Here is a 14,396-nt window from a genome sequence, read left to right as displayed (position 1 = left end):
CTCACCAAAATGAAATTATTGTTCACATTCTACAATAAGGAAAGACCTAATCACTGCTATGAGGAAAATAAAACCTGCTTACATGTCAGTACTGCCTGTGTCCACTGACGTGGAGATTTCCTCTAAGGAACAGATCCTGCACCTGGACTCTAGCAGCAGTGTTAAGGGAGCCCATACATACACCAAATCTGCTCCTCTGTGTTTCTGGATTTGAAGTTATGATTAGCTTTGTTATTGCCTCTTTCAGGACAAACATTGTCTAAAACTGACTCCTCTCTGTTTTCAAATTCTTTATTTTAAATAAGATTTTACTTGAGAGTAATAGCTAACCAAATATATTTTATTTCAACTGATGAAATCATAAAACACATTTTTTCTTGTAATAAGGAGATGAGAAAGCAGTACCTGTAGACTTCCTCAGACAGGTGTGTTCTCCCTTCAATTCCTATAAGGTGAGCACTGAGATTTGTCAGAAGGACAAACTAGCATTGAAGGGAGAAAGAGGCAAAACCAGGCTCAGCAGTGGTGAGTGATGGGATGATGTGCCAGAACTTGAGGAAACAAGCACTAATGGGATCTCTCAGTCCGCTTCACCAGGTGTTGGCTGAACTGCATGACACCTGAAATGTTTCTATACTAATGCACACACCATAAGCAGCAAACAAGGAGCTCAAGGCTTTGGCCTAGTCCCAGAGATTTGACATCATTGGCATAAGTGAAAACTGGTGGGATGAGTCCTGTGACAAGAACTGCCCTGTTGGAGGGCTGCAGACTCTTCAGGAGGGGCAGGCAGGGGGTGGTAGTGTAGGTAATAGAAAGGGTAGAATGTTTGGAGATCACACCTGGCAATGGCACAGCTGAGAGGCTCTGGGTAAGAATCAAGAAGCAAATATTGTGGATGTCATCGTGGGACTCTCTAATGGACCTCCAAGCCAGGATGATGGCAGTGACAAATTATTCTTTGAGGAACAAAGTGTCACTTCCAAGTCAACTTCCCTTGTCCCTATGGGAACTTCAACTTGCCAGGAATCAATTGGGAGCATCACACACCTGGTACAACCCAGGCCAGAAAATTCCTAAAAAACCTGGATGACTTTATGAAAACAGTTTCTAAGTGAGCCAACTCAGAAAGATGATCTCCTTGATTTGCTACTTGTCAGCAGAGAGGATCTCATAAGCCAAGCAGAGATTGGTGACCACAAAGTGTTCAAATTTAAAATCTCTGATGACACGAGGAAAACTGCCAGCAAAACCTCAACTCCAGACTTCAGGATGCTCACATTACTAGTAAGTCAAGTCTCCTGCGACAATGTTTCTGCAGGTGCTGGCATCCATCAGTGCTGGTCACTTTTTAAACATCACCTCCTCATTAGAAGTTTTCTGATTTGACTCACTTGCTAGAACTGGGGAGGTGGGGGCTGTGTTGTCATGCTGAGTAGCCTAGACACTGGAGCCCGAAGGGCCTTACCCTTACCCCTTTTCCAAATCCCAGAAAAAGCTAACATCATGCCTACCAGCAGCCCAGCAGGCTTTTCTCTATAACTTAAGACAAAATGTGTAGTAAAAGATGCTCAGTGCAGATGCCAAACAAGTGACTGCTACATTGTGAAGTTTTCAGAAAGGAAGACTTCTGATCTTTTTCTGGCAGGTCTGACCAGTCTCCATAACAGATACAAGACACCATCAGGGCATTCTACAAACACAGTGCCAACATTCAGGATGAGCCAAATACTAACAGGAAACAAACAGAAAAATAATGAAAGTGATGTTATTAATGCTGAGACTATCAGCTCATACTAACACATTATTCTTAAAACATGCCCCAGTCATGCAAACCAGCGTTCAAGAACCCTTGTGCTCTGGGGCCTCCCAGCTACAACAGACATTTTGTAGGTATAATGGTCAACACAGAGATCAAATCGTACCACATACACCATCATTTTTAACTTGAGTGTCCCTTAAGAGTCTTCACATAGCTCTGAAGACAGTTCATTCATCAGAGGAAGGAGACAAGCAGACTTGTCTTTAAATAAGATGAAGAAATATTGTTTTCACAAATGTTTTCACAATTTTTAAAATGTTTAGACTGAACAGCAATTTTTTTGCAAACTCTAGAAGATTTATGGAGATATTACCAGGAATTAAAAAAAAAAGCAAAACAACAATACAAGGTGAACAGACCATAACTTTATTGGAGATATACTCAGCTACAATTATTACAAAAAACTATTAAAGGTAATTGTGATCCATAAGGTGCAGATTGCAAACTTCTGCAGCATGATTACAGTATGAATGAATTACATTTTATGTCCCTTAAAGACAGCTGCAGCATGTGATGGTAAATATTTTATTGTCCATCAAATTATATTTGTTATTCTTTCTACTTGATTTTAACCATCTTTTCAGTCACACTATTTACAATAAAAATGCCTGCAATTTCCAATTATTGTTCACAAACATTTTTCTCCCCAACTTGCTGCTGCAGTAAATTCTGAGTGCATCTACAAAGCAATTAAAGTAGTCTGTGGTTGCAATTCAAATAAAAGAGGGAAAACCCCAAGGACTTTATTGGATGAAAATATTTTTTAAGAATTGTAGTTAGCTTTGATAGAAGTTAATTTTAACTGCTAGTGGAGTATACTACAATGACCTCTAGATATTTGCTAACGTAATTCATATTGAGTTACAGCTGATATTTAGATTACATCTGATGGTCATGAACTGTAGTGTTTAAAGTTTAAAATCTAATATGAAAGTAAAGAAATTAACTTCTTGAATATAAGAACAATTGAAAAAGGATCAATGTCAGTAATTAAGTACCGAACATCAAAATGCTTCTTGCTTCATTCATATAAAAAATACAGAGCTTTCCATGAGAATGTGTTCATGGGAACCCCATCCAAAACAAACCCAGAATACTGTCAGAGTCAAGTGCAGTATCACAGCAGACCACAATGCTATTTGTCATTTTTGGATTGCGTGTGCTGCTGTGACTGGGATACAAAGAATTCATTTTCTGTACAGATAAATGCATAGAATATGTAGCATATGTTATGTCATATGCAGTAACATAAACCCCCCACATTTTCCAGTTGATGGTTCTGTATCTGCTCACAAGGAGGAAAAATGAAACTCTGCAACATACATACAAGCACAAGATCTTCAGGTATGTAAATGAATGCAGTTCCATTGACTAAAATGATACAAAATCAATTTGCACCAGCTGAGGATCCAGCACCCCATCCTGGGCCATCACTATATTCCTCCCCAGCACCAAAACTGGTTCTTGTTCAAGTTCTGTACTTGGCAGTTGCAACATATTACTATGTAATGAGACTTAAAAATAGAAGGCTTTTTTTTGTATGGACTTTAGCAGCATCATGCTGAACAAACACTTGAGAAGTCACTACTGGGCACTCAATATTCAGACTGGACAGATTTAGTTGAGGTTGACCAAATTATTAGGGGCTGGCTTCTCACAAAAATTACATTATGTGTGTAAAATGTTGGTTTGTTCAGAGATAATTACTGGAGTGTCAGTCAGAGGTCATTCTAATTTTAATTACTTCACATAACAGTAAAATGATGTAGTAGAAAAATAATAGCTTTAAAATACAATCAAGAGTTGTTACACATCTTTGTTGTATTTTTCCACGTACAGTAAAAATGCCACAGACGTTACAAATGACCTATTTAAGTTGTGCAAGTAAATGACACATTGCAGGCATTAAAAACTATCTTTTTCAAAGTCATTAAATCAGAACAGCAGCAAGGCCAAACCACATTTTTCCTCTCTGTTAAGCATTTTTTCCTTGAAATGAGGTAAAGCATGGTACCAAGTGCAATGCTTATTTGTGCTACATGAACAGAACAGCGCAAAAAAAAGCCATAAAAATAAAAACGCAGCATAGTTAGGAGGACTGTTTAAAGTACAGTATAACAGGACTTAGATAAAAAACCCCAAGGTTCATGCCAATTAACCCCCACACTATTTATGATGAGTGTGGTTGCTTTTGAAGATGGGCTGCAACAGTCCGCTCACACTTGTGCTTATAGCATGTCAAGTGATTTCTATCCCAACCTTCAAATGATCAGATTTAGGTCTTTAATAGCATACACTGTCCAGTATCAAAATCATATCAACTGTAGGGTAAAACACACAGATGTATAACATGGAAACTAATATGGATTTTCTGCCTCAAAGGATAAATGTATTTCAATGAGGTCACACTGGAAAAAATCGCGGCATTTAGAACACATTTAAAAATGCAGCAGCAGCAGCAACTACTTTATAGTCAGCTACTACACATTTCAGATGTCCAATTCATACGCTTTATCTAGTAACAAAGTGATATTAAACTGTTCTGAAACACAGACTAGGTTCAGCTGATTTTGTCTGCACCCAAACACTCCATAACCACTTCACTGCTAACAATTATCTGAAACCCCTGAGAATCTATAACCTTGTAACAATCAGTAAGAATTTTAGGCATTCAAAGAATAACTGAAATTTTAGCTTTTCATAATGTAATTAAAACTACTTAAGACTTTCTAGATGGTCTGATTTAATCTGCTGATTGATGTCTGGCCAGAAACACAGAATTGTTGACATCAGTAATCATGTATTTTCACTATAAAACTTCAGTTCTACCACAAAGAGCAAGCTATAGCTTAAATCAGTGACCTTTTTTTTTTTTAGTTTTATAAACAGCTAATGCAAAGCAACTTACATTTGAGAATTTGGACTGCATGTTTTTATTGTTCCATATCACTATATCATCTACACTTGCAGTTCTTATACCTCTTTTCATGATTGAAGTACCAAACAAATACTAGACTTTTTTATAAGCTAGTATTTTAATTCTTGGTTTGACTCCTATAACAAGCAGCTTTCAAATACAAGAACAGTCCTTTTCACAGGCTGGAAAGTGACTGAGATAGCAAATATATGAATTTTCGAAAACTGTATTTCAGAAAAGCTTAATGTCTGCCCCTTGTCACTAAGGCATTTATTTTATTTTTTTTTGTTAAGAAAGCAAGAGCTGACAGTTTTTGTTTTGTTTTAGTGTGCATTTGTGAGGAAAGAAATAGGGTTCAAAAGCAGGAAATACAGTATTTGTTTGTAATTTAGTTCATAAGACACAGCATCAAGTTCAAACTATTGTGCTGGAAAACGTTAAAACACCTTGCTCTGCTTTCTCAAACTTCAAGCATAATTAACAGGGCAAAATTGCAGCAAACCTCTACTGATACTGGTGGGAATACAAGACCCACAGCTTTTTTTAAAAGGTAAATTAAGAGGTATTATAGTTACAGTGCAAAAAATTAAAATTTCAAGCATAATATATAAACATAGCACCAAAACAGAAAAAAAACCCAATGCATGCAAAAATAAAAAGGAAAAGAAGAGAAAAAAAGAACTGAGGTATTTAAGTGAAGAGTGCCTACAAAACTCTAATTAAAGAAGTATAGGCAAAGCCTAAAATATACAAGTATGATTTCCCCCCACGCTCCCAGTAGACCAAAACACCAATGAGCTAGTTTCTCTAAATTAAGGACCTAAATCACAGATGTATCAAAAGTACGGCAGTTATATCTCAAACATCAACTTTCATGTTATTTAACAGCACAGCTTTGGTAGATGAAATACGCATGCAACTCTGAAAAGTACAGTAAGAAATTTACGTGGAAATATCTCTAAGTGTAAAGGTGCTCTGTTTGTTAAATACGTAACCAATTGACTATAAAATCTGCAGCATATCTTAGGTGTGATATGTCTAAGGTTATTTTGTTAGTGACAGTTTGCACTGTGCAATTATTTGTTGCTGTTTCCAGTATTGGAACTATCTAGCTTGCAGGTTTGTGTAAAATTGGAACTTTAGCCAAAGACCATATTTCGTTTATGGTATAAAAAAAACTGTAGACTAACCACCTCCTCAGAATTGTTAAAAATAACCTAATTACATATATATGAATATAATTTCTATTATAATCCTGTAATAAGTCACAGCTATAGTAATGAGTTGTACTGTAAATATAGAGCTGTATCATTGTAAAATGTATAAGAAAATGAAGGGAATGTAAAACAGTTTGTTCCAAAAAAGATCAGAAATTAAAGATTATTAATGAGGGTTTATTTATTTTTAAGGCAAGAACCTTTTTTTATGCAAGACTGTGTGGCATAAGGGAACCGAAGTTTCACTCTACCAGTATGCCAGCCATTTCAATTAAAATCTGTCCCTAACAAATAAGTGCAATAATGATTGGGAATGCCATCTTAATGTAAAAAGATGACATGGAGAGAAAAAAAAAAAAAAAGAAATAAAAAGTAGAATACTGGCACACTTAATCTTTCTTATACCCAATCATCCAGTACAGTTTATCAACTGCTTTATGACTGGCACTAGTGCACAGATTGAAGAATTCCAAGATTACTATATATATAAATCTAGCAACTGCATTAGGCATAAGCTCCCTGGCCTTCTAATACTAAGCAAAGCTGTACTGACAAGAAAAGTAAACCAAAAAGACCTGACAACAATTATTCTGAACACTTGCTAAATGTCATCATTAAAGCACTCTCGTGATTAAACAAAGCAGAAGTGAGGAAAGAAGACAAGATTGTGTTTGCGCAAAAAACTATAACTACAATTAGTTCCAAAATTTTATACATGTTAAATGTTTTGTTATCTATTCTGTTATCAAACAAACTTTAAATTCTGTCTTCCAATTTGTTCCTCTCAACATGAACTTTTTTTTAAAAATTTGCTTTATTTGTTTTTTTTTCCCCATTTCATTTACTTTTAAGAGGAGTCTCAGCTGTTTGGGACCTGAGGTTGATTTGCTTTGAGGCTTCGTAGTGCTCTTCTCGCTGCTGCAGATTTGGCAATCCTGTAGCTTCTGCCAACACCTTTAAACTTTCCCTTTCCTACAACTTCCACTGTAACTCTGACCTTTCCATCGTAAGTTCTTTCCGCCGGACTGCAAAAATATACATAAGAATTACTTACTGCCAAGGCAAGGTAATGTGAAATAAGAGACCTACATTCTTTTTTCCTACAGAAGTTAAGGCAGTAAAATTAAACAGAAATCATTACATTTCTCAGAAAGCTATGCAAGGAAAAAAAATAAAGAACAGTGGACACGATGATTAGGTTAGCTGCTTAGTGCAAAAGAAATTACAAGTACTTTGTGACATATAAAAATTCTCTGTAGTTCATGAAGCACAGTTTAGAAACACTTTCTGTCAGTGTGTATGGAAGAAAGCATATTCTTACCTAAATTTGGCTGTCTCTGGCTCCATTTCCAGCAGCTCTCGCACTGGGGAACGGGGCACATTAGCAGAAAATTTTTCTATTTGGAAGAAAAAGTGAAAAAAAAAAATCAGCTTTGTTCTTTTCATAGCAGATGGCACTTAATTATTAGTAATTTTCTGAAAACGGGCAGTACCTATTAGTGGCCTCATCATTGGATAGTACACTTGCCAAACCATTTCCAAAGACATTCCACTATCCATATAAATGGCACCAGCAAGGGACTCAAATATATCCCCCATGGCCTTTGGTACTTCAATGTCTTCCTCTTTTTCTTCATCTTCTTCAGATCTTCGGAGCTGTTGGCAATTAAAGAAGACAAGGGAGGGAGACAGAAGGGGAGGGGAAAAGAGAGAAACGATTGCTTCACTTACAGTAAAACAAAGATCTTCAGAAATGTAAGCTCCCTTACATCCTACATCCTGTGATGATTCCTTTAAGTTTTTAATTGACAACTTTCCACAGCCAAACTGTTGCTCTATTCCCCAGTGAAACCAAGCAGCTAGTTATATTATTTAGTCATATCATTTTTCAAATATGGAAAAAAAATCCCAAACACCATTGTGTACAGGGAACTTTTATACTTTGTGAATTACTTCTGTGGTAATTCTGTAGGATTTCACCATGGGTCTGTTTTCCCCTATTAGAACCAGACTTTTATCAGTTAATACTAGAAAGCTACCCATAACAAAGGAAAAGTTCACACATTATATACCTCCCAGAAAGAGATTTATAAAATTTCTTTAAGTCCAGTCTCTGGATGAAAGTTTGCATGTACCTCTCCTTACCTTATTTACCCCTGAAGACAAGCATGAAACAAGTGCTAATAAGGTAAGACATTAATAACTGAGAAACACCACACCAGGCTGAGCTAACAGACACATCTAGGTGTTTAAGTGCAGCAGGCAGTGTATTCTTCTATGCTACCAATTTAAGACAATAATCTATTGTCATTATCAAAAATAAACCGTATGTCTTAAAGGTCTTGAGCTAATCTAATCCTTTACTGAAATGCTTTAAACACATGTAATGTACATTTGCCTAACTCCAAACAAAGTTTCCTAACTTGAAAACAAAGATTTTGACCATTATGCTACTCCGCCTGTCAGTCTTCTCCCCCAGCAGCTACCCTCTCACTCCATTTTGGGGTTTAAAATCCAATTCAGTCTTAAGCGTGTCCCTAATACTTCATAAATGTGTTCCACCCAATATTTCTATCTGAAGTAAATCACACAAGTAGTCAGACCTGATGCATACAGCAATACAAATGGGGATTTTGACATGAAAAACCAAGTTCAACTGTTCTGAATAGGGTACTTCATACCAAGTGTAAACTGAAGCACTTTTGCATTATACTGAAATAACAGAAGAAGAGAGAAACTAAGAGCTGTAAGGCAAGGGACAGATGTTTCATGAGTGAGATTTGAAAAAATAGAAAAGCAGATGACATGGAGACACACATGGAAACCAGTCTAGCTGGCATGAACTGCAGAAACAAAGACTCTTACATTAAGTGATGAAATAAGAGTTTCAGTAATTCAGTGCCAGACCAAGATAGGGAGCAGGCGTAGGGAGAGTGAAACAAGGATTTTATTTGAAACAGCTATCACACAATTTGGTCACAACTTTGGTGAAAGTTTCTTTTTGCATATTTGCAAAAACTGAACAAAGCAAAAAAACACCACTGTAAGCTCTGAAAACAAGTTCCTAGCCTTTTCACTCATATTGTGGAGAAAACAAGAGAGAGAAGAGTTTAATTTTCTAAGGTAATTTATATTATCTAAACTTCAATGACAGATTTCTTATTCAACGTTTAAAAATTTTTTTCCTTAAAACATGGTTTCCACTCTGCAACAGAGTGCAAGGGCTGTGAACACATGTGACTGAAATATTTTGACTCCTTAAGTTTTAAATTGTCTATCAGAAAAAAAATTACTAAATACAAAAATAACATGCTTATTTAGTGCTGGCATGTTGTCAGACAGAGTATTTTTTTAAAAGATTGGTCAGTTATTCAGAAGACAAATTATTATGGACACCTACTAACACTTTTTAAGAAGGGTAATGAGAAGACCATCTCTTCCAGATCCTGATCAGAACTCGACTTTCAAAGTCCTTCCTCTCACAGATTTCCTAACCAGCTTATGTAAATAAATTACTTTTACCATATTCTCCAGAAAATAGAGGTTCATTATCATCAGCTTTCCCGCACAGCACAAAATATGACCTGTGTTTGCAGGTCTTCAGTGAAACTATTTTTCAAGTGGCTTACTTGAAAGATGCATATAATGTTTCCTGGCTAGCAGAATGCCTTTAGGATCATGTGTCAGACACACTTGAGTATAGTGCAGTAACATCTCCTTCAGTAGAAATCATAAGAAAAAAAGCAGAAATCTCTTGTCAGTGCACTACATTTAATAACCCCAGCATTGTGCCATGGTAGCTTTGTTCATGGTGTTGCATGGATACCCTACCCTGAGTCAGCACTACATGATTTAGCAACTTCACCACAATTTAACGTCGTAGTAGTGCTTCCTGTCAATTGGTGAAAGCAGAAAGCTAAGTGTGTGTCCCACACTGTTCTAACAACACAAGAGCAAAACTACAACTAAAATCAAATGCCACAGAAAAACCTAGAGGCAAATGGCTTTCAAATTAATTAATTTCAGTCAATTCCAATTGATTTTATACTTTCCGAATGTTGTATTTTACTTTACTTATTGCATCCTCTTATTACTGGGAGCCTGCTTCTTTGGCTGCTGTGTGCATAAAACATTACAAAAATGCTAAGAAATCCAGTGACATGCTTCAAATCAGATACTGAACATATTTCTTCTACTTCCACTAACCTCAGAATCCATTCCTTGCATTTCATTCTTTTCCATTTGAAACTGCACAAAGTCATCAATAACATGAAACAGTTCAGGAGAGACAGCTTTGAAGTACTTGTGGTAGTCATACTTTACAGCTAATGATGCAAAAATGGTATTATTGACTAGAGCAGATCGTAGGTCAGTAAGAACTCCTGGAGAGTGTTGCCGTGGGTCTTCATAAAGGTGCTTGGTTATGAGGTAGTCCAAAATTGCATCTCCCAGGAATTCTAAGCGCTGGTAACAATCTTAAAGCATTGGAAATAAAAGAATGTACAACACCACAATTAAGTTTAACACACACATTCTTTCCAGGCTTTCTGGATAAGAAGTTTGGTACAGTGCCATGTAAATTCCACAAACTAACCAATGCTCAGAGAAGACAATCTGTTTCTTAAAAGAAGTATCCTTGTGTTTAAAAAGATTGCTAATGAAATACTAAAAAAAAGGAAATCAGGAAAGCCAGGAGCTGTATCTAATAATAAAATCAATTTTGAACAAAATGTTAATTTGGCAGCTAGAAAAACAGCTGTGTTTATAATCAATTAATGTTTTTACTCAAGACCTTCACATGATGAGAAATATAAAAAAGCAAATTTAAGAGATCCTGCTGGCAGGCTGACATGAAAACTGTAGCAGTTAAAACTAAAAAAATAAATAAAAATTAAAAAGTAAAAACAACTAATAGAAAAAACAATGTATTAAGAGCAGGGGAACACAAAATCTGAGTTTTTTGTCTGATTTGCGCTAAGACACTTTCAATAAAGATCCCTATTTAGGATATGTCTTTTAAACTGGAAATTAAAATTGTCAAGTCTTTGCTTTTTTGACAATTGACAGGGGTCATGGGAACAGAGAGCTAAGAACATCTATTTTTAGAACAGAAACAAAAGCTAAAAACCCTCTTGAATGCAAATACAGGTAGGTAGGTTGAGAAAGAAGAAGACAAACTACTAAAGAAGTTACCATGAGAGTGAACTGACTAGCATTAAGTTGCTTTTACAGCAGCTGAATCTAAGACACTGCCAGATGTCAACTGCTAGTTACTTCTTAAAAAGTCACAGGTAACAGATATTCACAGTTGTCTCACTTGGCAAAGAAAAATGAAATAAAAAGTTTTCCTACAGTTTCAACAATGTAATTTTAACTGGACACTATGCCTCAAGGTTTTTGGTAGTGTATATATATATTTATGTACGTCTAAAAATGAAGGAATCATTTACTTTCAATATGTTTTGTGAAATATTTGTAAAAAGTAAATACATATGTGGGTAATATCCCCTACAATGAAAAACCAAAGGAGCACTTCTGTTCTTGGTCAAAACTGTTTCTCAATGTAGTAGCATTTCAAAATTACTTATTTCTTTAATGGAAGCAGAGCTTTCTCACTCCTTGGAATAAGGGCCCAATTCACTATGGGGAAAAATTCAGACTGCTGACTGCAAAGACATTCCCCAAAAACTACAAATAGGGTTGGAATTTTACCATAGTTTGCTTTTGATTGCATATTATTGTAGGAAAATATGCACGTTTAAGAATGAACAAATATTACATTAATTAATATAAACAAGAGCAATTAAAGATCACAGAAATATGAGCTCATGTACAGAAACATTAAATGTTAATCTGAAACTAATATTTAGTCTGATTTAGCCAATTACTTCAAACTTTGGTTTTAAATATTTACTCAATAAAAAGCCTAGACTTAAATTGAGACTTTGAATTCACAGCTTCAAAGGGAAGTCTCCACATTTTGCACTCCAATAGATTATTCAGCTAATAAAAGCTGCAGTCTACAGTTCATACTCAGAAGTACAGACAAAGTGTAATTCTTGGGATTCGATTTCAGAACAAATCTGCTAAATATATTTGGAAAATATGACTGCTATTTCCTGAAGTACATGGCAATTTTCCAGAGTTCTACAAGAACTGATTTCCATTTAAATGAGGATCTAATGTCAGTCATACACAGCTAGCAATAGAGCATTTATCACTGATGCTGTTTCTTAAAACTTGGTGAGGCCTCAGTAAATATACTTTATCTGAAGCAAATCAAAATATGAATAATCACTGAGGTAAATTGAGCTAGTATCCCCCTCTAAATAGTGATCAAAATAGTATTTTTAAGATAATGTATTTCAAGACTATTGTAATATGTGATGTCTAAAAAAAAGTCTATATATGGGAACACAAGATACTACTTCTCTTGCTTTTGCAATATAGAGAAAAAACTATAGAGCTTTTTGAAAACAACTTACCAGTAATGGTATTATAATGGTAAGAGGCATGAGTAAATGCCTGAAGAAGATAAGCCTTGTTCTTAAAACTGTAATTTATTTTCTTCTCAAAGTTTTCAAAACCAGAAATAAGGTGATTTAGGGTTTTTTCAGCATCTGGGTGATCAAACATACACCTTGGTGGAATCTTCAAACAGCCATACTCCAGGTCTTTACACAGAGAAGGCTCTGAATTTGCTACAGAAGCAGAAACAGAATTTGGTGAAAGATTTTTCTGCTCACTGTTACAGTTCTCTCTGGTAGCACACGGAGTGCCTTCCCAATCAGTCTTTTTAATCACAGGGAGCACCTTCAGCCCCAATGAACACAGGAAAAGCTGAGCAGCTCTTTCACCACAGCTGGTCAGATAGCAGCCCAACAGGGCTTCCACACAGTCTGCAATGCTCTTGTCAGCAATACACTGCTCTGTATGCAAGTCATAGGAGATCGACTGTTTTCCTGCATCAACACCACAGTTTTCTTCCGATGGATTCCAGAAGCCCACTACAAAATCATCCTCTTCCACAGCCTTGCTAGGATCCAGATAGCACATAGCATCCCAAGAGCTATAGTCAAAATCATCAAAATCCGATGAACACTGAACATTACCCATGGATGACTTTTTGGGTGCTTTCCATTCATAGCTTGAATCAGTGGTTGAAAAGTGTGAGAGTGAAATTTTCTTCACAAAAGCGCCTGATCCCATTAACATATTATCAATGAATTTGATATGCTCCTGATCATACTCCAGAAAATCATCTTCAAAGTCTGTTTCTTCCTTGGGCAACCTCCACATTAGGTCTTCATTCTCTTCATCATCATTATAATCATCAAGTTTACCATTTGCCAACATGTTTTCCTTTGTCTATGAAAGAACACAAAAAAATGGTGCTGAAGAAGGAAATGAGATACTTTTACTGCAGAAAGATCAGAAGAGTAGGACTTGAAAAGTCTCTCATAATAATAATAATACAGATTTTTTTATGTTCCTAAGTACACTGTCTGATCAGATGCACAATACAACCTCAACTTACAGAAGGACTGGAATTATTGTTCTGGAATACAAACTCTTTGTTACTAACCTACAATAGCATGTGTTCTACACACAGCACTTGAATGTTAGGCACACACAATGAACTTTATATCCATTAAACATTATACACTTGCACACCAAAGTAAACAACAGAAAATTCTAAATTAACAAATTTTGTACAAGGAAGTATCAGAAAGGTCTAGGTGTATCCTTCTCTCAAGCTGCTAAGTAAGGCTATTACAAATGTTGAATCAATGCAGTTTTGAAGATTTTTTTCTACACCTTTCTACATGGAAAATGCATTTAGTGGGGTTTTACTCAGGTTTGCTTTTTTTTTTACAGGCTTTACTTCTAGCCCTAACTAATAGAAGGAAGAATTGTCATCAATTATCTAATACTTAGATAGACACCCACAACAGCAAAATTAATTATGTCTTATGTCTTTTCCCTCTTCACATTGAACAAATCGGTATGGACTGACATAAATTACAAATTGAACACAACTATTCCCAAACTATATAATTCTTCACAATTTGCCATGGCTCCTATCCAGGAAAGCACTTAAACATATTAGCTAAATGTACTGGTAGTCTTCCTAACATCAAAAGGACTATCAACAGGCTCAACACAGCAACACTGATGTCAGCAGGAATTCTGCCACTGAATTTGATAGGAGCAAGATCAGATTCAAAGCACTTTCCTGGACTGAGTCCTGAATGCCAACAACATTTGGAATCAAGTGAAACAGCCTTTATCTGCCCCAAACCTATGCATGTCATATTGTAGGGTTCAGTCACTAAATCCTGCAAAACTCTGAACCAGATGCTACCATAGGGGATGCTTTGGGCAAAAGGCACACCCATCCAGAGGTGGCAGCTGTAAAGGGCACCAGGCAGCACTTAAA

The 14,396-nt window shown here is 36.0% G+C and overlaps 1 protein-coding gene across 2 annotated transcripts in view; it reads right to left on the bottom strand.

The window, feature by feature from the left end:
* Window positions 1–2,167: 2,167 nt before the first annotated feature.
* DICER1 (dicer 1, ribonuclease III) overlaps window positions 2,168–14,396 on the bottom strand; it is a 66,180-nt gene continuing 53,951 nt past the window's right edge. For both annotated transcript variants that reach the window (XM_033061833.2, XM_033061829.1), the window contains exons 25-29: window positions 12,442–13,324; window positions 10,163–10,431; window positions 7,450–7,612; window positions 7,278–7,353; window positions 2,168–6,981 (exon numbers count right to left, since the gene is read on the bottom strand). In XM_033061833.2, coding sequence (XP_032917724.1) covers window positions 6,816–6,981; window positions 7,278–7,353; window positions 7,450–7,612; window positions 10,163–10,431; window positions 12,442–13,324 — 1,557 coding nt within the window. In that variant the 3' untranslated portion in view covers window positions 2,168–6,815. The remainder of the gene's footprint in view (window positions 6,982–7,277; window positions 7,354–7,449; window positions 7,613–10,162; window positions 10,432–12,441; window positions 13,325–14,396) is intronic.

This window comes from Catharus ustulatus, chromosome 6 (genome assembly GCF_009819885.2).
Source record: "Catharus ustulatus isolate bCatUst1 chromosome 6, bCatUst1.pri.v2, whole genome shotgun sequence".
In the NCBI taxonomy this organism is placed as follows: Eukaryota; Metazoa; Chordata; class Aves; order Passeriformes; family Turdidae; genus Catharus; species Catharus ustulatus.
Note: the sequence above shows the minus strand (reverse complement) of the source record. Positions and strands in the feature narration are given on the sequence as shown.